The sequence below is a fragment of the Limulus polyphemus genome, unplaced genomic scaffold (assembly GCF_000517525.1).
Source record: "Limulus polyphemus unplaced genomic scaffold, Limulus_polyphemus-2.1.2 Scaffold433, whole genome shotgun sequence".
Classification (NCBI taxonomy): Eukaryota; Metazoa; Arthropoda; class Merostomata; order Xiphosura; family Limulidae; genus Limulus; species Limulus polyphemus.
In genome coordinates, this window is record NW_013666043.1 from 323,266 (window position 1) to 347,012 (window position 23,747).

Genomic DNA, 23,747 nt, shown 5'->3' on the forward strand with positions numbered 1-23,747 from the left:
ACTCTTGCTTCAAAACTTGGAGTAGATCGCTCTTCGAAGTTGGTTTTTTTTTTGGTTGTTTACTGACTTGCCGGTCGAGTATGGCCCATAGATTTACAATGGGGTTCAAGTCAGGAGATTGGCTCGGCCCGAGCAACTTCTGGATACCATTTTCTTCCTGCCACTTTTGGGTGTTTCTAGCAGTGTGACACGGTGCTCCATCTTCCTGGAACAACGTTGTGTTCTTGTCCACGAAACCTGAGGAATAAAGTGGCAAGAGTCCTTCCTCCAATATTTCGACGTATTTCGCAAAATTTATGTTGCCAACGCACTCCATTAAGCTTGATCTCCCACCAACCCAAACAGCTCCCCAAACCATCACGCTGAAACCACCATGTTTCACAGTTGGCTGCAATCTGTTGAGCCAAAACTCTTGGTGAGGCATTCTCCAGACCCATTTCCTTCCACTGTCCGAAAATTGAGCGAATCTTGATTTGTCTGAGAACAATACGGTCTTCCAAAAGTTCAGAGGCTTGGTCATCATATCACTTGCCCACTTCTTTCGTGTGACTATGTTGGCAGGTCTTAATAAGGGCTTCCATCTAGCTGCTCTGCAACGATAACCCAATCTGTGGAGAATCCGTTGAACAGATTTTGGACTCATCCCACCAACTTTGGCCACTTCTGCAGTCGTTAATCTGGGATCCATTTCAATGCTCCTCTAGACAGCCCTTTTTGACCTCTCCGATGGACCAGGATGACCTGGACGCTGCTCAGTTGTTTCCTTGCTGTTTCCTGAACTGCACGATGATTGTGTTGACTGTCGAAAGCGGGATTCCCAAATTCTGCAAAATTTGCTGCTGATTTATTCCACCATCTGCTTGACAAAACTATCCTTCCTCTAACAAAATCTGACAATTCGAGAGAACCTTGAGTTCTAGGCATGTTGTAGCACAAGATAATTAGTGTGCAGACATTTTCATTTATATAGTGCTCTGTGAACACAAATTAGCATAAATCAGATAAATGACGAAAAATTAGGTGTCTATTTACTTGTGACCACTTGATAAATTAAGAGCTTCAAAAACTCTACATACGTTTTTTGCTATATCTCTTATCTGAAAAAGACCTTTGTTAAATAAAACTAATGATAGCGTCTTTAGCTAATATTTTTCTTATATGTGTAATTTGAAGTCTTTATCTTTCATTATTAGTTTTTTTTTCCTTTCAAATTCTTCATGTATTATCAGATTCTTACAGACATACGTTACCAAAACAAGACTGTTCAAATACGATTTTTAAAACAAACATAATACATAATTAACTAAAATATAAAAGTAAGACGTAAATACAGTTTAACTGTCTCTCTAACTATAGCATACTTAGGTAAGAAACCACCGTATATGCTATAGGCGATCAAGCAGACAACAATACAAATGGTAGTTACATATACACCATAAGAAAAACTGTGCACCAATTTCAAATTAACTGTTGATAGAGTATGGTGTAAGCCTAGCTCTTTCTTCCAACTATATACATTTATGTTAACTAACTACATGTATGTTGTAGATCTCAAGGCAAAGTATAGAAGGTGGGGGTGGCAATCATTAAGGGATGGAAAATTGATATCTGTTTCCCAGACAACCCAGCATGCAGATGTTAGATCTCATATGTTATTTAGGTCAAACATACATACTTAGTGTGTAGAAGCTCCGGTAGATTTCCAGCTTATGTGGTAAGAGAGAAATGGTGCTAAATTGAGTGTGTGGTTCACATGACATGAAAACTGGAGTTTAAGTATTTTTTTAAAGTTTTCCTTTGAAACAAAGTAATTAAAACTTAGATAACATAAAAATTCAAATTGTAACATACATTATAATGTTGATTTCATTTTCATATATTTATAGTAAAGTGGTTTAATTAAATTTTGAATGTAATGCAGTGCTATATGCAGAAAGGAATTTAAAAATGGTGCCAAAAGCTATAGGGTTAAAAGGTGGAGAAGTTCTAGTATTTAGTGTATGAATTCAGATACAAGATACAAGGCAAGATTGTGCAAAGGAAAAATATGATTAATCAAAAGCTACAGGAAAAAAAAATGTTAGAACCTTGGCTTTCAAGCTTACTTACAGTTCTTGAGGATTGACTGTAAACTCTGAACACCATCCAAATTTTGTATTAACAAGTGTGTCTAACCTTTTCTAATCCATGTAAAACACATACAAAACCTTTGTTTCATGTTAGACAATTAAATTACAAGTACAATTTATAAACAAAAATTTACGATTTTGTATAACGAAAAATTGGCAGATCCCCTACCTTACAAACGTCAGGCAATGAAATATTTAAGTTACAGATGGGGGTCTGTAAAGGCTCTTCACGGCCTGTTCTAGGCTCTTTCATAAAAGCTATTCTACCCATAGGATCTTGGTGGGGATCTTTAACATGGACTATGAATGGTAATCTGTTTTCTCTGAAGGCCTGGAAGTTAAGAGCCAGCTGTTCTCCAGCCTTAGTAACTGGCACAAAGTTTCCAGCAAATTCCAGATATTGAGATTTCCCCTCCATAACCTGTTCAGAAAGAACATATATTAGGCATGTTCACTAATGTGAGACTTGATCAAGAATTCATACTGAATAAGAATCTTCAGGCACGGTAAGACTAAACAATTATAAATTTACATGTCTATGTATGGACAAACAAATGTATATGCTTACTTCAACTTCTCGACTCTTAGCTATTTCAGTAAAGTTTTCTTGACTCTCTAGTGTCTTCTCTTCTTGTCATCTGTCATGCAAAATACTCGAAGTTCAGCCTCCATTGGTTCATAACGCTTGGCAAACACCACAAACCTGGCCATGAAGGGAACATAGATTGCTTCTCTATACAACTCAGCTGCATACTTTCCAACTTCACTAACTTGTCTGCAGTCCATCAACCAAAACCTTTACGAAAATATCAGAAAATTTTATCATTTTACCTCCGTCTGGTGCCATTATACAATTAAGTTTATGATTACAAATAAAATATTCTCTTAATTAACAATATAAGTTATGATGAGTTAAACTAGTTTTGTAGTAATGATTTAAGATTACAAAGCAAAAGTATTTGCACTTTATTTTTCAATACTAAAAAAACATATACACATGACTCTGCACAATCACACTACGAGTAGTTTCTTCATTCATTATTTAATGTAAACAGAAAAAAAAAGCTGATTTTTAAATTATAGTTAAAAGACTAATAAAGCTTTTCCATGAAAAACTAAATATTAAAAAGCAAATAAACTTTATTCATAAGCTTTATAATGTCTATAATACTAACACATATTTATTTTTTCATTTATAATTCTGAATGGCTTTGATTCCTGCACCAGCTGCTTAACTGAAGCTTAACTTTTGATGGATTTGGATAATAGAAACCATTATAATATACAAATAAACTTCCTTCTAAATAGATGATTGTATTATTCTGTTTGTTTAATCTAGGTTTATCAATTAATATACTTTCCTTTATTCTTCATTTCTGTTCATTATTAGCTCTGGTCAAGAATTTGAAATTTTCTGTTTATAGGTTCATTACAACTGTATGGTGCATGCCTCTTAAGATTTGAATGTGAAGTAGATCTCCAAGTTACATGTGTTTTTAAGGCTCTAGTAGAAAACTTATAACTTAAATTACATTTAGGACACCTACATTCTACTTGCAGTTAATTCTATTAGATTTTTTTTCTTAACTGATTTCCAATCCCCAGCACCTGCTTTCCAGTATATGGGAAAACAAAAGAAATGTTTTGTTTTATTACTTCCTACGAAAGATGCAAGAAGGACCCTTTTATTTAAATAATCACAAATAACTTGATTTGTAATCATTGTTGGAAAAGCATTTTTTATTGGGAATTCCTTAATATTTTCTATTTCTTTATGAAAAAATTTAAATTCACTGGATAACTCATATGCTCAATGAACAAGTATTCTAAGAGGTTTTTTTTAAAAAAGTTACAAAACTTTCAAATTTTAAATATAATCCTGTAAATGTTTTTTTTGTGGAAAGTTTCACATGAAAATTTTCCATCATTGTTGTTATGAAGTAGTAAATCTAAAAAAGGCAGTTTGTGATTATGTTGGTATTCAATAGTGAACCTAATGTTTGGATGTTTGCTGATGAGGTAGCATAAAAAAAACTCAACTTCTTTAAAGATGGTAAAAGTATTATCCATATATTTTATACAATATATTGGCAAGAATTGTACCAGAGTCCTCAAGCCACTATTTGTTTCATGAAACACAATTGCAATTGATGGCACTAATCTTGACCCCATAGCAACCTCATCCAAATGATCATAAATTTCACTCTCAAAAACAGAAAATGAGATCCCTTAGTTGCATAACTCATGAGTTCTTGAAAACACATTTCAGAAAGCTCATATCATCATTATCTTTACGGTACACTAGTTCTATGCAGGGATTTTAAATTTCCTTCAATGGCATATTGGTATTTAAACACTCTACATTAAAACTAGCACAGTACACCTCATTTTCAAAGTTACATTTCTTATTTCTTGTGACATTTTAGAGCTGTTTTTTATGGTATGTTCATTTCTAATAAAAAGGTTTAGCAAATTAACTAACAACCCATATACCTGACACTACTGGTCTCATAGGACATCCACCTTTATTAATCTTAAAACCACCATACATAATCCCTGCATGGGAACCAACTGGTCTTAAAGAATGATATTCATTGTTTTTTAAAAAAATTGTCCTTTGCAATATATTTTCTCTGGTTTTGGACCTTTATCCAATTTCACAAATTTATTATGATTTAAAATTTCATTAACTTCATTTGTGTAATCTATTTTATTTAATAAAACCACACTATTCTTCTTATCGGGTCTCACAATCACTATTAACTTTGAAATTTTTTAAAGCTAAAAATTCCTGCATATTTAAATTGGTAAATTTTCTTACAGTGTTATACTCATTAAAGTATATTAGACCTATGCCATTAAACTGATTTCTTATACTTTCAAATGATTCATTACTTTCTCTGCATTTAATTGTTTGGAGAACAGCTGCAACAATTGCTCAAAATTGAATAAATAATCCTAATATTTAAGGTTTTTTTTTGGTAGGATAACAAAGTATAGACTATTGGTCCAAACCCATTTTTCTATATCATGTAAATTCTAATTGGAAAGTTATAAGTTACCTTACTTGAATGATTTATAATGGTTTCTTTGTTATATTTTCTTAACTTGCTTATTTTCTCTAAATGATTATTCTTACCTTTTATGAAGTTTTATTATTTTATATGATTATAATCTATTTGGCTAATTTACTTTTCCAACAATGTTAAATTTTTGAAATTGTCTTTTAATTACTTTACGAGTTTTAATTTCTTATTAAATTGTGTATACTCTCTAGAACCATAAAATTGTGGAGTATACAATTTAAATAAAAAAATTGGGTATCATATTATCCCTTTTACATTGCTTCATTTTTACAGAATAGTGCAATTCATCTATTATTAAAATGTGTTAGCATTCTGCATTTATAAAACATCTCTCTCCGTGTACAACACCTTGGACTTTCAAACTGCTTTAATGTTGATTTATCACTAAAACCTCAGCCAATGGATAATAATTTTCAGGTTTTTTTTACATGATCCCATCAAAAAATAATAATTTTCTGTATAAACTACAGAGTATTTTATTTTATTTAGCACAACATAAACATCCATTTCCATAAAAATTGTATAATTTATCTTACATTTCTAAAAGTACTAAAAACACATTAAAAATATTATTCCTTAAAATATCTGTAAAATTAGATTGCAAATATTAGTAATAAAAAAATAATAATAAAATATAAATTTATTTTCAGATATTTTGGAATATATTTAGATACTTCAAAATAGGAAAATTAGAAATATTTTTGGAATCATATAAAATTTTTTCTACTGACTTGTTTACTTTAATGTCCCTATACTATTTGAATACACGTAGTATCATACCTTGCTGATACTGTAGTTGTGAATGAAACACAGTCATTAACAAAGGTCAGAGGTGTTGATCCAGTCACATCCTCCCACTGTGCTTTAGTAGTTCCTCCTTAAAAACATATACATAGAAAGGTGTTGATGTTTTGGTATGCTAAAACACTTATGAGAAAATTATTGTACATAACTATTTTTTGACATTACTCTGCTTTTGATAAATTAACGAAACAAAACATTTAATGATCCAATAAATATGAAAAAAATATATAAAATCATTGAAAATTTTTCAACTGTTAAAAAAACTAAGTAGAAAAAAGGTAGTACAATTTCATATTTCATTAAATCTAATTAAAAGATCACTTATAAATTATTAGCTTAAATAATCAAAGCATTAACATTAACTGACTCCAATTAAACATTAATAAAGTACTGCATCTTTACAACAGTTATACTAAAGGTTAATAATACCTCGTATAAACAATTATCAATAACTTCTGATCAAAGCAAGATAAATACACAGATCACAACTAAAAATGATATTCAGGTCCCACTCTTCCCTTGTCAATTATACTCAGTCTGATAGTCATGACTATACACTATTGTCAAACACTGCAACTTCCACAAACTGAGAGATCAATCTTAGAACAAATGTTTCAACAAACTTACCTCCACCGTTTATGGAAATTGCTTCTAAGACAACACTTAAAACCAGACTAAAAATGGTACTTGGTGAAATTACATAATTACAAAATTGAGGAAAAAAACAAGACAACTGTACATTTCTCAAATTCATCATTTAAGCATGACCATGGTTTCACCTGATGATGCCTTTATTGGTGAAAACATGGTCGTGAATAAATGATGTATTTGAGAAACGTACAATTGTCTTGTTTTTCCTGTTTTGTAAAAAAGTATATTGCAGTTGTATTAGAGTTGAATGGAACTGTTGTAATTTAGGTTTCTTTAGTCACCTTTCTCACAAAAAAACAGCTACTGATTTTAACATGTAACTGGAAACTTATGAGCTGTTGTCAACTTGTTTTTTATTTTCTTGTTACTGGTACCATGAAATTAGCCCATCTTTATCAGAATGGTCTTTTGGGTCATAGGGTTCTATCTTTTAACCATAGCCTTAACTTTTTAGAGATGTTATTGGTCTTGCTTGGCTTGGGAGTGGTTTTGGTACATGTTACTGATCTAAACATTTAGCTGCATGAATTTTTTTTGTTTCCATGGGGAGCAGTGAGAGCTGTCTTCTTCTAAACACTGTCCTTTGGCTTAATTGTTTAACAATGTTGTTAAATGAATATGCATTCTCAGAAATGACTATAGTATAAACCTCCAACCATAAGTCCATCCATGCTGTCAGATAATTAGGAATTTGCTGTGAACCAAATATGTAGGTGCTGAAAAATTTTGTTTGTAGTTTCATGACTCACATGATCTTTTTATTATAAAGAGCAATAAGCAAATATGAGTAAGTTGAACTCTAGTTTTTCATAAATACGATGCATTGAATGAAACAAAAAATTACTATCACAAAAATATTTTGTATGTTATATATAAATAATGTACATATTGTGAGAAACTTATAGAACTGCATGTACTTTTGAGTATTTATAAAATATTTTCACACTGTATAGTGTGGTTTTGCTCTCATAAATACCTAATACTTTGACTCAATATTACTGAGGAGCTATTTGATGAATGTTTATACTTATAAGCAAAATCATCTGGCAACAACCAACTTATTCAGAAGCAGAACAATTATAAAGATCCTTGTCCAGATGGATAATATTTTTTTGTTTTTCTGTTTCTAATACATCTATAGCACAATTTATATTGTCTAATTTACTCTTTTAGCTGCAATAAAAACTATATGCTCTCATTAATATTAACTAAAGTACTAGACATTCTGTCTCCTGATGTAGCTTTCATTGTAATACATGTAGCTACACAATGATATTTTATCTATGATCCATAGAAAAAGCTATTTCTTCATACAGTGGGATTAGCTTCTAATACACTCTATAATATATGTATTCTAGTTTTAAAGAAACTAAATTTTGCTTCATGCCTTCTTTTTAATCCATTATAAGTTTATACATGTAGACGGTTTACTCTAGCAACATTCATGTACCATCTGCAAGCTCTACATAAATACAAGCTATGACCACACGTACATATCAAGCATTTTATATCCATTTACTATATATCATCTTCAGTAGGACAGAACATCAATACTAAAATAAGTAACCTCTAAATGTATGCTTACATAAATATCATCAGAATGAAATCATGTTGAGTCTTGGCTATAACAACAGTACTCTCCCATATTTGTGTTTCTAATTTTGTTGTTACATGTAGTACTAACATAAGGAAGGTGTTATATCACCACCATTTTTAATATTCAAATGTATAAATATAACAGAGTATGAAATAAGATGAAGCAAGTATCGAAGATGAATAATACAATAATGGTTCATGAAATGTTAAATACATTTAATATAATGTTAGATTACTTAATAAGACAGTGACAGAGTAAATTAAAATGGTGTAACTTTAATGGTATTGACTGCTTATTAACGAGAATGAAGTTAAAATCTTATTTACAGTGTAACCAAGATGACATGTATTCTCAAATTGATGATGATGTCCACTGTAAAGTAGGTGTATTTTTACTGAAGACAGAAATTTCTCTATAAACTGCTAACCATGAGAACGATTAATATCTTACTGTAAGTACTTTATGTAACTCTGATGTTTGATTTAGTGAATTTGTTATAGTTGCTTGCTCACCTAACAGATGTGCCATCTCTTCTGATAACTGTTTCTATCTTTCTGCTTCCTTATTTAATTATTTTTAAATCATGTGATATAGAAATGCCAAACTAAAACTTTAAAATACTTCTTCCAAAAGTATATTTTATACAATTATTCACTTTGTCTCAATAATGATAATTATATGTCATCTAATTCTTATTATTAATTGGTAGCTATTTTATTATTATTATTCAATCTAATTATTATCATTTTTAATATTTTTATATATTTTATCTTTACTTATTGTATTTAACTAATATGTAGTTAGTAATTAGAAATTTTACTTTTTATTCTCTATTGCTCTGAGGTTGTCTTTAGGAAAGTCCTGTTCAGGAATTTATTTTATTTTTGGCAGCAACTGAGATCTGAACCTGAGTTCAAAACTTTATCCACTTGACTGGGGTTTCTAATGGAATTTCAAATGACTAACTATTTAAATTTTTTTAATAGAGGGTATCCAGGTTTTGCTGACTTTTATTTTAGACTAACATAATGTGTGTGAAAGACTTCTTTTATCTTTTTTATTGTGATTTATAACCAACAAGCTGAGATACCCATCCTTTGTCTGTGTTATGAACTTGAAAAAATGTGGGGGGTAGATGCTATGATAAATAACACAAAAATCCTAACTTTCACACAATTTATTTATATCATAACATATTATTACAGTATTCATTATTACCTCACCAAAATTTTTGTGTAAACTTTAAGAACTAAATATGTATATATATATCTAAAATATAACATACACTGTGCAATGGTTAAAGTGACTGTGTAGGAAGAGGTAGTAGTTAAAGTAGTCTTGGTATGGGTGCTACCTGTTACCTGTTTTCAACATCCAGCTCTTAATGTCCTTCCAGTGTTTCACGTTATTAATGAATTGACGGTTATTGGCTGCAGAAGTGTCTTATGGGCCAAAGTTGAAAGGTCACAGGTCATAGTAGGAAGTGGGTATAAATCAAGAAACGGCTCTTCATATCAGCCTTACAATGGCTAATGGAGGAGATACTTCATCTAAATTTATGTAGTATTGCAATAGTGGTGGCCATTTTTTTCATTGTATTCCTCCACAGAGAATGCTACCGCACTCTCTGAGGTATATAAGACATTTCTGTCCTCTTCTCCCCCACCAACTATATGTATGTTATTTTATAGAAAATTTAATAAAGTGTTTTTATTTTTGGTGTAAGGACGTGGCACCATCTACGAACATAGTTAATGTTAACTTGCGTCAAAGATGATAAATGCTCACATACCAATAGAAAAGAAAAGCACTATTTACAACATCATGTATGATTATGGATTCGAATACATTGGAGAAACAAAAAGACCAACAGAAGTTACAATTCCTGAACATAATAGACACACAAGACTTAGTAATACTGATCTATCTGCAATAGCCCACCATGCCACAGAAGAAGACTATACAATAAAGGGAATGATAGGAATATGATTTATATATATATATAAAGGACAAAACCTGTCTGTTTGGAACAAGGGGCATGTTAATGGAAGGTTCACAACCCCTCCACCCCTCTATTGCTGTTATCCAGACTTTGTGTTTTTTACATATTCTCTGCATGTTTTCAGAAAGACCTCTGACAGAGAGGAATATGGCTGTATATCCATAATTACATCCTGTTGTTTGTTTGGTGTGTTTTATATTCTTTAGTAAGTATTCCAGTTATTCTTTCACTACACATGAAATCCTTCAAGTCCTAGAAACAAGCACCCATTCAAAGATTCATGCCATCCACCGTATAACTTCCAGGAAAACAGGACTGCCTTTTCACTTCATAAAAGTTGTAGCACCATCCAAACACACTGCAGACTTTATCCTAACACAAGACTGTTTCCTCAACTTCTACCATTTGAAGGTGGAAAAATCATATCTAAAGCCATGCTCAGCCCCAACCTTATGTAGCATACCTCCCACATAACCTCCACACCTATCCCAAACAACACCTGCTGTCAACCAAGACACCCAAATCCACCATTTGAATCAAACAACAGTAATGAACCAACAGACAGCATCTATCAACAATATAAATCAACAAGACAAATCAATGGAAATAACCACAGCAAAAAGGAGAAAAGCAACCCTACACCTAGCAACCACCAGAAAACCTTGTACAACCAGTAAGCACCACAGAGAAATCACAACAAACCAGTATCCTAAATAAAATATAACCCTTCCCATCCTATAAGTCAGATCTGCCTGCCATTCCTTCATCATCAATCTCACCAAATGCCTTACAAATAGACACTTCCACAAACTCTTCCCCTTCATTGAATGATCAGACAGACTGACAAGCTACTCTTACAGTCCTACTTCTTCCATCGTCCCTCCACCAGTGAGGATGAAGTTTCCATCATGATCTGACCTATCCCCAACCAGAATTCCTTCATAATGAAAGTCTGCTAACTGAAAAATTCCATGCCACTTTATTAAATTTACAGTTCTGCCAATCACTCTTGCCTCCTCCAACATGTGTCTCTTTTATCATGTTAAACAGGCACTCGTAATGGATTGGCACCTTACCAGTGAAAGTGGGTTTTCTTGGGGTACTCCCATTTTCCCCCACATCAAATTCCATGGCATAGGATTTATAGATCCATGCTGCCTTGAAGGATCATATGTCCGAGATCGGCTATTTATTAGAGTTACATAAAACCAATCCAACCAAGTTCTCAACCATGACTATACCCATACCTTATCCTCGAGCAGGACGAAGGAAGATTGTTCAATCTTCGAGCACCCCTTTATAATCCATTATTTCTTTAGAAATAATTAATTTTTCATCAAAATAGCTGTCAATTAGTTTAGTTTTTTATTCATTATGCAGTGATGTGTTTCTCTTTCTATTTCCATGAAAATCTTCGTGCTGTCAGCAAAGAACAAGGGGAAAAGTTCCATCAAGATATCAGGGAAATGGAGAGGAGGTATCAGGGAAGATGGAACATCAGCATGATGGCTGATTACTGCTGGTCATTGAAACGAGATGTTCCAGATACAATACATAAAAGAAAGTCGACGGCACGTAGTTTTGAGACTAAAAGACGTAGATTTCACAAAAACAATCAGGATGAATGAGGATGCATATTCGTTTGACATCAGTGTTTTTGATCTAAATAAAGAGTTTTTTCTTCTTCCCAGTTTGTAAAAAATCCTTACGTGATAGAAAAAAATGAATATTATTTTTGAAATCTGCATAGCTGAATTATGGAAAATCCGTTATTGAAACCAAAACAACTTTTATGAAGTTTAAATTCATGGGCCTGTGTTATTAGTACCTAGTCACTGTTTGTCCTTTATATGTGTGTTATTCAAACATTTTTCTCATTTTGTTTTAGTTATTGAAGAAATCAAGTAATGAACCATAAAATTTTATCTTCAACTTCATTTTCTTCTATTTCTGGCTTCTGTATTGGAGACTTTTAAATGAATTCTATTCCTAAATTTTGATTACCACTTTTTATCTAAGTCAGTCTAATCATATTTAGCTAACCTTGTCAATTGGTTACTCCTCAGTCAGTGTTGGTTCTGTGTGACTAGAAAAGCTATGTCCTGGCAATTTAATCCTAATGTTGACCATGTAAGTCATTTAGTTAGCAACTTCTATCACTTCTGAGTAAGCATCTTTTTCATTATTTAATCTATTTAAGTTCCAAACTTTCAGAATTGGTGATTTTTCACAAAATTAATACAACAGTATGCTTTCTAAATCACTATTAAGCGTAGTGTTATTAGTATCAACTTCCAAAAACCAGTCAAGTTATTTCGTTGTGATTCTCTAAACTCGTTCACAAGCTGTATAAATTCCTTAATTGTTAACCCTGACATATATGGTGTGAATACTCTTTTTTTTTTAATATGTTCTTAAGTAATTATAATTCTACTAACTCTATCTATGAAGCAGTTTTCTTTATTTCCTCACTTCTTAATGATTTATTCAAGGCTGGTATCCTTATATTTAATTTTGGAATCCTAAACTTAGTTGTACTCCTAAAAATTTATGGCAACCTTATGTCTTGTCCATATACCAAACAATTTCTAATAAATTTTAAATAATCACTTCTTTTAAGTTTAACTGTTTTAGTTGGATAATCTAACTGATGTACATCTAACTTTGGGTAGTATTAATCATCCTAAATATTAAAAAATTAAACAGTGGAGGGTTATCTATAACATATCCTTTTGACATTTTAACTTGTCTTCTATTCCTGTAAATATTACATAATTACATGTTGGTACTGAGTATATTGGATTATAAATTTTGTTAGGTACTTCAGTACAGTTTAATAAATCATGGACTCACTCTTATCACCAGTATTCAATAACCTGTACATGGAATATTTTGAATGTCCTCAAAATAGCCACTCTATTTTCCAAGATCTGACACAGATATGTTGACAATACATTTGTAATATGGTCACACATTACGGACAAGGTTCAAGAATTCATGGACGATCTAAACAGACAACATCCCACAATTAAATTCACTCACAGTAGAAATAGAAAATAGATAGTAACCCTCATTTAACCCATATATCACAAAAGTTTACAGGGACCTGCAGATATGGGTAAGTACTTCAACTATAAACCAAATTAACAGGATTTGTAATGCAGAAGAAACTAAGAAGATTTATTTATTTTTTATGGGTCATGAAAAGTCAGTCAAGAATGATATTTGTCCTTTTTTCTTCTACCTTTGTTGCATAACACCCAGTCTTTATTCACTCACAATTACACAGACCTGCGATGGTTTTATTGTCTTGAAATTTTTACATGTTCTACTGTAATTCCTGTAAGCTCAATCTGAAAATTATATACATTTTTCTCCATCACGTACAGATTTTTCACAAAATATCATATGTACTTTTACATAAGTGAATCATTTTCATTGAAATTGGGTCACATTTTGTTATACTTAAAATGTTGACAACCACTGGCTATAGATTTCTCTAGACCAATCGAGACATGAAAGTCTTATCAATCATTCTAGAACCCACAAGAAACACACTGCTGGTATATAAATGCTTAATAGGCCACATGACATGTCATTTTTGGATAGTGTTTGTTTGTGAGTGCACATAATGTTTTTCTTTTCAATATTACTTATTCATTGCATGAGCCCAGAAACCACAGAAATGACTACTTTGCTCATGTAATGTGCAAGGCTACAACACTCAAAATAAAAATGAAATTTCTTATCCGAACCTTCAATCTGCTTGCTATGAGACCTGTTGCTCATGGACCTGATGTATGTGGACCTACTTCACTGGAGACTCTTGATACAGTTTCATCTTATTCTGAATTTGATGTCAATAGAAATGATGATAGGGATTATTTTCAACCTGAAACGTCTGGTGAACCACAACTTTTCACACATGGTGAACTTAATGATTTGCTGAGAGATTTGGGCCTTCCAAAGAATTCTTCAGAGATTTTGGGGTCCAGACTTCGGGCTAAGAACTTAATTTCTCCAGGGACATCATTTTACTGATATAGAAATCATGAGAAAGAGTTTATACCATAATATTGCAAGAAGGTTTATTGGTTTGTTGCAACAATATTACTGAATTAAGACCAATGATAGTAGCTGCAGTCTATGAACCAAGTGAATGCCAATTGTTCATTGATTCCTCCAAAAGAAGTCTAAAATTTGTTCTCCTTCACAATGGTAACATATATGCATCTGTTCCAAAGAACATGGTTGGCTGCTTTGTGGAGACTTAAAAGTCCTTTGTATGTTGTTGGGTCAACAGTCGGATTATACAAAGTTTCCAAGCTTTTTTGTGTGAATGGTACAGCAGAGTACAAAATCAGCACTGGATAAATATTGAACAGCCACACAGAGTCAGCCTGATACCAGGATCGAAAAACAATGGATGTGAAAGATTGGTTGACACAAAGAAAGTCCTCTTACCTCCACTTCACATAAAATTGGGCTTGATGAAACAGTTTGTAAAGGCCTTAGACAAAGATGGTGACTGTTTTCCAGTATCTATGTGGGCAATTCCCAGCTTTTTCAGAAGTGAAACTTAAAGAAGAGATTTTTGTTGGACCTCAGATTAGGTAATTTACTTCAGATTAACAGTTTGAATGGACAATGAGGAAAGTTGAAAAAGAAGTGTGGATTGCCTTTAAAGGTGTTATTGACAAATTTTTAGGAAACATCAAGGACCCAAATTATGAAAATATTGTCAATAACATGCTCAATAAATTCACAGAGTTGGGTTGTAATATGAGCTTGAAAGTTCATTTCATAAGCTCACATATTGACAAATATATTATCTTACGATGAACAAAGAACTGAAGCTGTATTACTTGAAATTCAATATACTGTACATCAGAGAATATGATATACAAATGTTCATAGACTGGGTCATGAAAAGCAAATTTAAAAACCTGAGACAGATGTTTACTTAGTAACAGCCAATCAACATTTTAAAAATATGCACAACAGCTTAGAAAAGGATAGTTTAGTGATGAAACTGAAAAAGTATGTGATTACAGAATTTACAAAATCCTGAACACACAAGATACTGCTGCCAACTCTGATAAGAAGAAGGCTACAACTGTAATATATTAAAACAAATGTACATACTGAGAAGCCAGCATACAATGTAAATAGCTGTTAGTGTTATAAGAAACAAAGAGCACATTTTAGAACATTGTCAGAGAGTTAAAATTAAAATTAGCTTCAAAAACCCAAATGTGAACTAGAGAGATACTTTGTAGATAGTAAATGGTCGACTTTATTCTCAAAGATAGAGCCTCATGATGTTTGCAGATGAAAGCTCAGCTGATTATTACAAAGAACTGCATTAACTGACTTTTAAGTTAACACAGAAGAATTAGGTGTTATGGTCAGCAATATACACTGAATACAGGGACACAAAAGTAACTTGGAAAATTGACAGCATCCTGATGTCACACCATATAGTAAAAGACAGAATAATGAAGAAAGTATTGAGATGGATTTAGGATGAAATGGAGGCCAAAAATGACTAAGATACTAAATACTGATATGGTGATTAATCAAATGTGAAGCTGGGTAAGTTAATCAATTTTCTATCAGATGTAATTACACAGATTAATGTCTCATAAAACTTATCAATTAATTAAAAATATGATTAATTGATCAATGTCACAAAAACAATCAATTAATTTTGATTAGTTGTTTTGATTGTTACTGTTTTCAATTATTCCAACTATTGATTAATCAAAATTATGATTACACTGACTGTCATGAAAATAATCAACAATCCAAAGTTAGGGTTTTAAATTATTCCAACTATAAAAGCAATAAAAGTAATGCCATTATGTTTATTTGTTATTAAGAACAAAGCAACATAATAAACAGGGGTGGGGGAGAAGTCTTGTGATTTGAGGGTCTTGGTTTCATTTCCTATTACCACTAAACTTGATTGCCCCGCATTATTAGAAAGTTATTAAAGTTATCTGCCCTACCACTAGTCTTAAACTACTGACCAGAGAGAAGGCAACTGACTGGCAGCACCCATCACCAATGCTCTGGCTACTTAGGTGTTAATAAAAGTATAAATTTATTGTTTTTTCACATAGTGCTAGTTTTCTAATATATAATTGCATAACTGTATTCTTTAATGTTGTAAGCAGGCATGGATAAAGGGGAGAGGCTCCAGAGGACCAAAACCACACTCAATCCCTCCATGTATTTTATTTCTTAGAAATTAAGAACTGTAATAATATTGTATAAGTATCCACAGATCTAGGGGGGTTCCATCCCCTCCATGTTTTTCAGAAATTAATAAAACAAAATGTTCAAACATTACCATATTATAACAAATAGAAACATTAGATCTCAGTGTTTTTACTCGATTGGTTAAAAGCTTTTTTTCGGTTTTCTAAAGACAACATAGCTGGAGTCTAGAGCAATCCAGTTATGGCCTCAGCCAATAACTGATTATTTGTGAGTGACTACAACACTATGAATGTCCATTAAATGTTGTCATGTCTTGGCTTTTACTAGTGACTTTAATAATGTGCTTAGACTGAAGAGAGTTATTTCCATCAAAGTTAGTATTGTTAACGATACCCACAGCTCTTATACATAGACTTGTTACATAATCTATTTTTCATTGTATGAAAGATAGAATGCTCATGAGAAAGATGTCCAAAATAAGCAAAATTGCATATGCATTCTGTTTACAAACATTAAATTATGAATTTAGGTGTAGGCTTTATAATTTTTTTTTCTTAATATAATTACAGCTCTTTAATTTTGATTAAAGAATATGATTTGTTTGTTTGTTTATTGTTAAGCACAAAGCTACACAATGGGCCATCTGTGCTGTGCCCACCATGGGTATCTAAACCTTATTTTTAGTGTTATGAACCTACTGGCAGAGAGGCTACAAAATTGGAAATGTTTGTCTTTAACTGTTTTTATTCTAATATCAATCATATTATGAGAAATAAAGGTTAAGGTTTGAAATCATTGGATTATAACCTGACTGAGCTACTCGTAATGACTTGTAGGTTTTCTAATCAATTTTATTATTAAAGTTACTAGCTGTGTATAGTTATGAGTAAAGTAACATAATCATATCAGTAGTGCTAGATGAGGCTCAGCTGGACTTTTATATCTTCAAAATGAAACCAATGCTCATTGAAATGTTCATTATTGTTTAACAACTTAAAAAGAAAATCTAACACAAACTATGAGAAATGTTTGCGAACTTTTACATGATAGTGTATTGTTATAAACTGAATCATGTAAACATGTTCAGTTGTATAATCTGATCATTCCTATACATTGAAAGATATATATTTAAATATTAAAACTGCACATCTGTTTATTGCTCTTCAATGATCTGCTCAGTGAGATCCTAACTTAATAATTATTAAGTTTCAAGGTACTGAATGCAAAACATGAAACTAAACAGAATAAGTAGCAATATCAATCATGTGAAATTTCTGAATATATTTTCTAAGTTGACCAAAAAGTAGAAATGGTAAAGGTACAGTGACATAAAACATAAGCAAACTTAAAATTCTACTACCTGTTATGCTGCACAATAACCTCAGAGTTGGAGCATCTCCACTATACTGATTGATCATGCCCTTGGTAGCTGCCTGTGGCACTGGAATGGTTAGGGTGATGGGCTTGTGAAATTTTCTTCTTCGTGGTTCTACAGTGACAATAGGGCTCACACCCACAGAGTTTCCCAGCATTTTTGATACAAGCTCTGGAAGAATTGGCTGTGCCTGTGGGGTGACACAAATGTGGTGCCATTGTGAAGAAAATTTAAAACAAATTAAAATATCAAAGTAATGAGTAATTCATGCATAATAGGTAAAAAGAAAAAGACATAAAAGAAAAAAAACATAAAACTAATGTTTCAAAATTCAAATGCATCTATTAATTACAAGCACTGAAGGCAATCAACTGATTAATTAAGTGTCTTAATCCAACTCAAATACTTCCTTTAACTAATGCAAAAAGAAAATATATTTATAATAATAAACAAGCACAACAGAAACATAAGAAACCTTGAGAAATGGAAAAAAATTTTGAACTGAAAAATTTCATTTTCAATAAGTTCATGCAAAAACATTTAAAATGTTTTGTTAGTATTCATTATTGCATTGACATATAAAATTATTGATATATTAGAAATAAAAGTATGTATTACTCATTAAAACATGAGTGCAGTGTTTTGATATTTTTAAGTGTTTTATCAAAAATTATTCAAATATTAATCTGAACTATTTTGCCCAATGAAACTACTTAAACGTTTTCTGTTCAGTACGAGTTAATTAAGTTATAGATATGATGATATCTGTTTGAAAATTATTATTTTCATAATCAATTATTGTAGGATACAGTATTTGTTGTACTTATGGATATCCAACTTATGGTTATACTTTAAAAAGCTAATTTTATGATACATTTTACAACACAGTAGCAAAATGATTGTGCTCAAAATCAGGCAAATGCAGCAACAGTTTGAAATTATTATGTCTATTCCTTAATATATATGTATATATATATTAAAAAAAAACAACAAAAAAAAATGTTTTATTGACTTGGTTCTTTTTTTTTCTGGATTTCTTCAGTAATTTATGAATCAGCCTATTTAAATTGTTTGATATAACAGTCTATATACATATTTCATTGCAATATGTTCTCAGTATTCTCTAAAAAATTTTATAATTTCTTCATCTGTATTGTTTACTTTGTATTTCAACATTTGTCAGTTTCTCTTGTTCCCTTTTATTTTGATTATAAGATAAACGTTTAGTCGATTGTTTCTTTAAATTACACAGTTTCTTTCTTTATTCTATTTATTAATGCAAAATGTTATGAAAAGCTAGAAAAGTATAAGCCAGTTACTAACTATTGTGACAATTAAAATACAATTTTGTAATTTTAAGCAAATCAGTGCACACAAACTTGTTTTACCCAGCTCTTCTTAGTATAAAAGTAAAATGGGTTTGAGTGTTTTTGTTCTTTACAATTATTCGAAACTCCAATTTTGAGCAGATTTTGTTTCTATTTTGTATATAGCAAGGGATAAATTTTTATTGCTTTTGCTCCTTTATTGAACTATAATCTCCTTCATGTAACAAATAAGGTGTTTAATAAAATATTTTTGTAATGGTAAAAACATATATTTTTCTCTTTTTTTATTTACATATACATTTTAAAAACTGCAGAAAATGTTACATATGAAGAATTATACTCTGTTGTCTATATACTAAAAACTTCAAGAATAGGGTTACAATCTTCATAACAAAGTAACTTGAGATATTCCAATGTGGAACAAAGCATACATAAGACGTATAAATGATGTTCTGTGGAAGTCCCATTTAAAACTATTAGAGTTTAAGTATTCTCAAGACTAAAATAAATAAAAACAGAAAAAATATAGTGATACATAAACAATAAACTGATTGTTACTGATGAAATGTGATAACAAAGTAGTTTAAACTACTCAATTCACTGGAAACCATTCTTGAAGTACATGTGAGGGAAAGTAGCAAAATGTATTAAGCACGTATAAGTTTACATTGCTGTAAGTTGTAATAGTGAATTAAATGATGTTTATATTTTTTCCATTAAAAACCATAATTCTTTAGAATTACAGTAATGCGCACTTAACTATGTTTTTTACAGCATTTGTATTGAATGATGTATGTCTCAACATCTAGGCATTAGGTATCTGAATTTTAATTTTTCAGATAAAATAGGTGAAATTTAACATGCAATTTAAAAAGCTCCTAGCTACACTCTCAAGCAAGTTTCCATTTTCAATATATTCTAGCAAAATCAAGAAGGGCTATTAATTTTAGCACATACAAAAAGGGTAAAATGCCTATGTTTCATAGCTGCACATAAGAACACATGTTTGTATGAACCTTAACTTCTAAGTCTGGATAATTTCAATAAACATGCCTAGAGTGCAGCCAGAACCTTTGTGTGCCATATTGATAAAAAATGCCAAAATATCTTAGTTTTTCTATGCTAAACTAAGTTATGTGTAAGATTGGAATAATAGCAAGAAACTGCCTGCTTTAAAAAACTGTCATTAGCAATATGTATTAATATCAAGTTCACCTATGTTTCAAAATGATGTTTTATCAACATCCCATAAAAAAAAAAAATCCTAAAAGCATGTTCTACACTGGTTGATGAAGAAGAGATGAGAAGTGATAGAACAGAAGATGGAAGAAATGAGCTGTTAGAAATGAAGAGGCTGAGACAGAGTTAGTTTATGGCTAAGTTTTCTTTTATTATTATTCTTAGCAACTACAAGCATCCAGACTTAGAAGTTTCAGGTACTATCATAAGATTACATTATATATCATGAGGTTAGATTATCTGAGAGTTCTGGAAATATAATTTAAATTAAATATTAAATAAAATAAATCAAAGTTTCACACTTTCATTTGTTTCATCTAAAAACTTTCAATGGTTAGCATTCAAATCTACTTAATTTAATTTTGATATCCTTTGGTTTTAACTTCTTGACTTCAATAAATACATGTTAGAATGAATATTAAGACAAACAATTCTAAATGTAATTGTATTCTTAACCAAAACAAAAAAAAGGGAAGTTTGAACAAAAGAAATAGTCTTAGTACACTACAATAATAAATAGATTTACAATACATAATAACCTAACAATATAAAGCAGTACTAACATTTCAAAGCCATTAACAGTAAATTTGAACATAGAATATAATGGTTATTAAAAAGAAAACAGTGTTGGCCTATGAAAAAACTAAAGAAACATTCAAATGAGTTGTCTAAATCATCACAGAAATCTTGATCACATCTCTCAAAACGAGGAGAGATAACCACTTGTAAGATTCTGGAGAAATCTTTCATTTAAACTCATTATTACAGTAGAACTTCATTTACAAAAGATGGGATAAAACTTATGATTCTATTAAGTGAAAAGTATAAGAAATGATGTATGAGTAATATCACTATGGTTAAAGAAGTTGCATACATGCTATAGTGTATATATAAATGTTGAATAAATAAGTATATCTTAACACAAAAAATCATCACTGAAACTCTGTTCAGCTCTTCTCATATCAATATCATTGGGATTAAGATTCAGAATGTAAATCCCTGGTTAAGTATGAAACACATCGATAAAATATCTCACATCAAACACATTTTTTCTTGAAGTCAGATCACAGAAGGATAGAATTACAATTTTAAAATCAAGTGGTTGAAGTATCAGTTATAATAAAAGATTATTAGTGTTATATCATAATTTAAATCCTTATTAAATTTTAAGTAATAAAATCCACAATTAAATTCTTAAAATTATGAGAAGTATGAGTGCCATTACACTAAATGTACAAATGCAAATACATAATCCATAAATATCTATAAATATGGCACAAATTAATACAGGTTGCATGAAGCAGACACCTGTAAAGTTATTTAAGTTTACGCTATGTGTAAATGCAACACACCTAGAAAAGATAACACACCACAAACACTCAAAAATAAACTTGAGAGGCATGTCCAAAGTAAATTAATATCACCTTCAGAAAGCACACAGAGAAAGTGTAGTACAATCAAAAGTTTTTTTGTCTTACTTAAAGAACTTTCCTAGCAACTGTATCTTGCTCTGATACCATTATGATCAGAGTTTGACCATCAAAAATCAGAATTCTCAGCCCACAGTAAACTTTACCATAGACTTACAATGACTATGTACTATACATGTATAAGCAACTACGTCATAAATTATTACAAAAAATATGATGGCTGTTGTAGTATAGCAAATTTTACTATGGTCCCAACATAGATACACAATACTGCTTTCAAAACAGTCTGAGGCACATAGCCAGTAATTTACAATTTCTGTGATACAAGTATATTAAATTGAAAACTTGATTTTTGGATAAAACTGATTAAAAGAACTGTAGAACTAAAACTGGTTAATATGAATGTAATTTTTCTCTTATCACTAAAAGTATGGATTTTACAGAGAAACATCATTCATGCAATTAGTTGATATCAAATAATATACAAAAAATGACTGAAATGAAATGCTGTACACTTATAACATTATATATTGTAAATAAACGTTTACACTGCTAGTAAAAATTAACTTTATTTTTATGAAGTTTTTTACAAGAAATAACTCCTAAAGCAACATATGTATAATTAAGTTATAATTAGATAAGAATGTTACTTTTAATTCAAGTTGCATGAACAAAATAATTACAATAATAATTTTAAGTCATTTCTTATCAAATATATATATACATATAATATATATTACATATCCAAAAACAATATATATAATTGTTTTGTAACATCTAATAATATAAGCGGAGTACTGTCTGGTAGTCACTTCAATTAGTGAATGTTGTGTAATGTTACATCCCAAAAATGAGACAAATAATATACTCTAAAATTCTAACTAACATGTATACTTATGATTACACTAACAACATGAATATAACAAACACAGTAATAATAATAATAGCAAATATAATCCAAAAAAAACTAAATACAATGACAAATTAGCATAATGGATCATAATTCAAATGTAACAAAAATGTATTACAACAGAACAAAACTTTCACAAAATAGTAATCAAAGTTTTTAAAGAATTTCCCAGCCACTCTTCTTTTACATCTGAAACTTCAAAGTGATTTTCAGACTAATGAAAAGGAATTCTAATCACACCACACCTAAGTGTGTTTTATAATGAAGCTTTAAACCTATCTTAGCTCAATTTTTTATTCTGATAAAGATTCCAATCTAGTTCTATATCTTACTAGCAAAACTTTTGTTAACATGACCATCTAACATTATTCTGGTCAAAAGTGTAGGTACTGACCTACATTTCAAAACTGTATCTTATTTTCTAATATTTTTCTAAATTTGGCTATCTGTTGAGAATGATACCAGGAAAAAAATGTCTTGAATAATTTAATGGATAATTAGTAAAGCTTTTAAACTTTGTTTCTTCATACAAATGCTTGGAGGTCTAACTACATGTTGTTTCAAAATGCAATAGTTATAAACATTTGACCTCAAGATCTATCCATATATATATATATATTTCTTTGACATTTTATTAATTTAAAACATAAGCTAATACTTGCAGTTAAAGAAAAAATGCTTTTTTTAAACCATGTAGACTTGTTTTATACTTTCATTTTATAGCATAGAAATAAATTAAACAAATAACCAATCACAAATTTATGCTACCCAATGTCACAAACTTAGCTCAAAATACGTGGAGAAATGCTTCCGCTTCTATTCAATCAAAAAAGTACATATGGAGAAGGGTTATCTATACATATATTCTTGTTTTAAAATCTAACAAATCAGTAGTATTTTGAAAGACACACTAAATTTATTTGTTTGTTTGTCTTATAACAAAGCCAAATTAGGCTATATGTTGTGTCAAC

General features: G+C 30.7%; 1 protein-coding gene across 1 annotated transcript in view; it reads right to left on the reverse strand.

Moving 5' to 3' along the window:
- Window positions 1-23,747, reverse strand: part of LOC106458236 (ankyrin-3-like) — a 217,974-nt gene that overhangs the window by 44,755 nt on the left and 149,472 nt on the right. Inside the window, 5 exon segments of the mRNA XM_013917714.2 lie at window positions 2,299-2,550; window positions 2,698-2,759; window positions 2,762-2,925; window positions 5,996-6,092; window positions 17,855-18,059. Of these exon segments, the coding sequence (XP_013773168.2) occupies window positions 2,299-2,550; window positions 2,698-2,759; window positions 2,762-2,925; window positions 5,996-6,092; window positions 17,855-18,059 (780 nt within the window).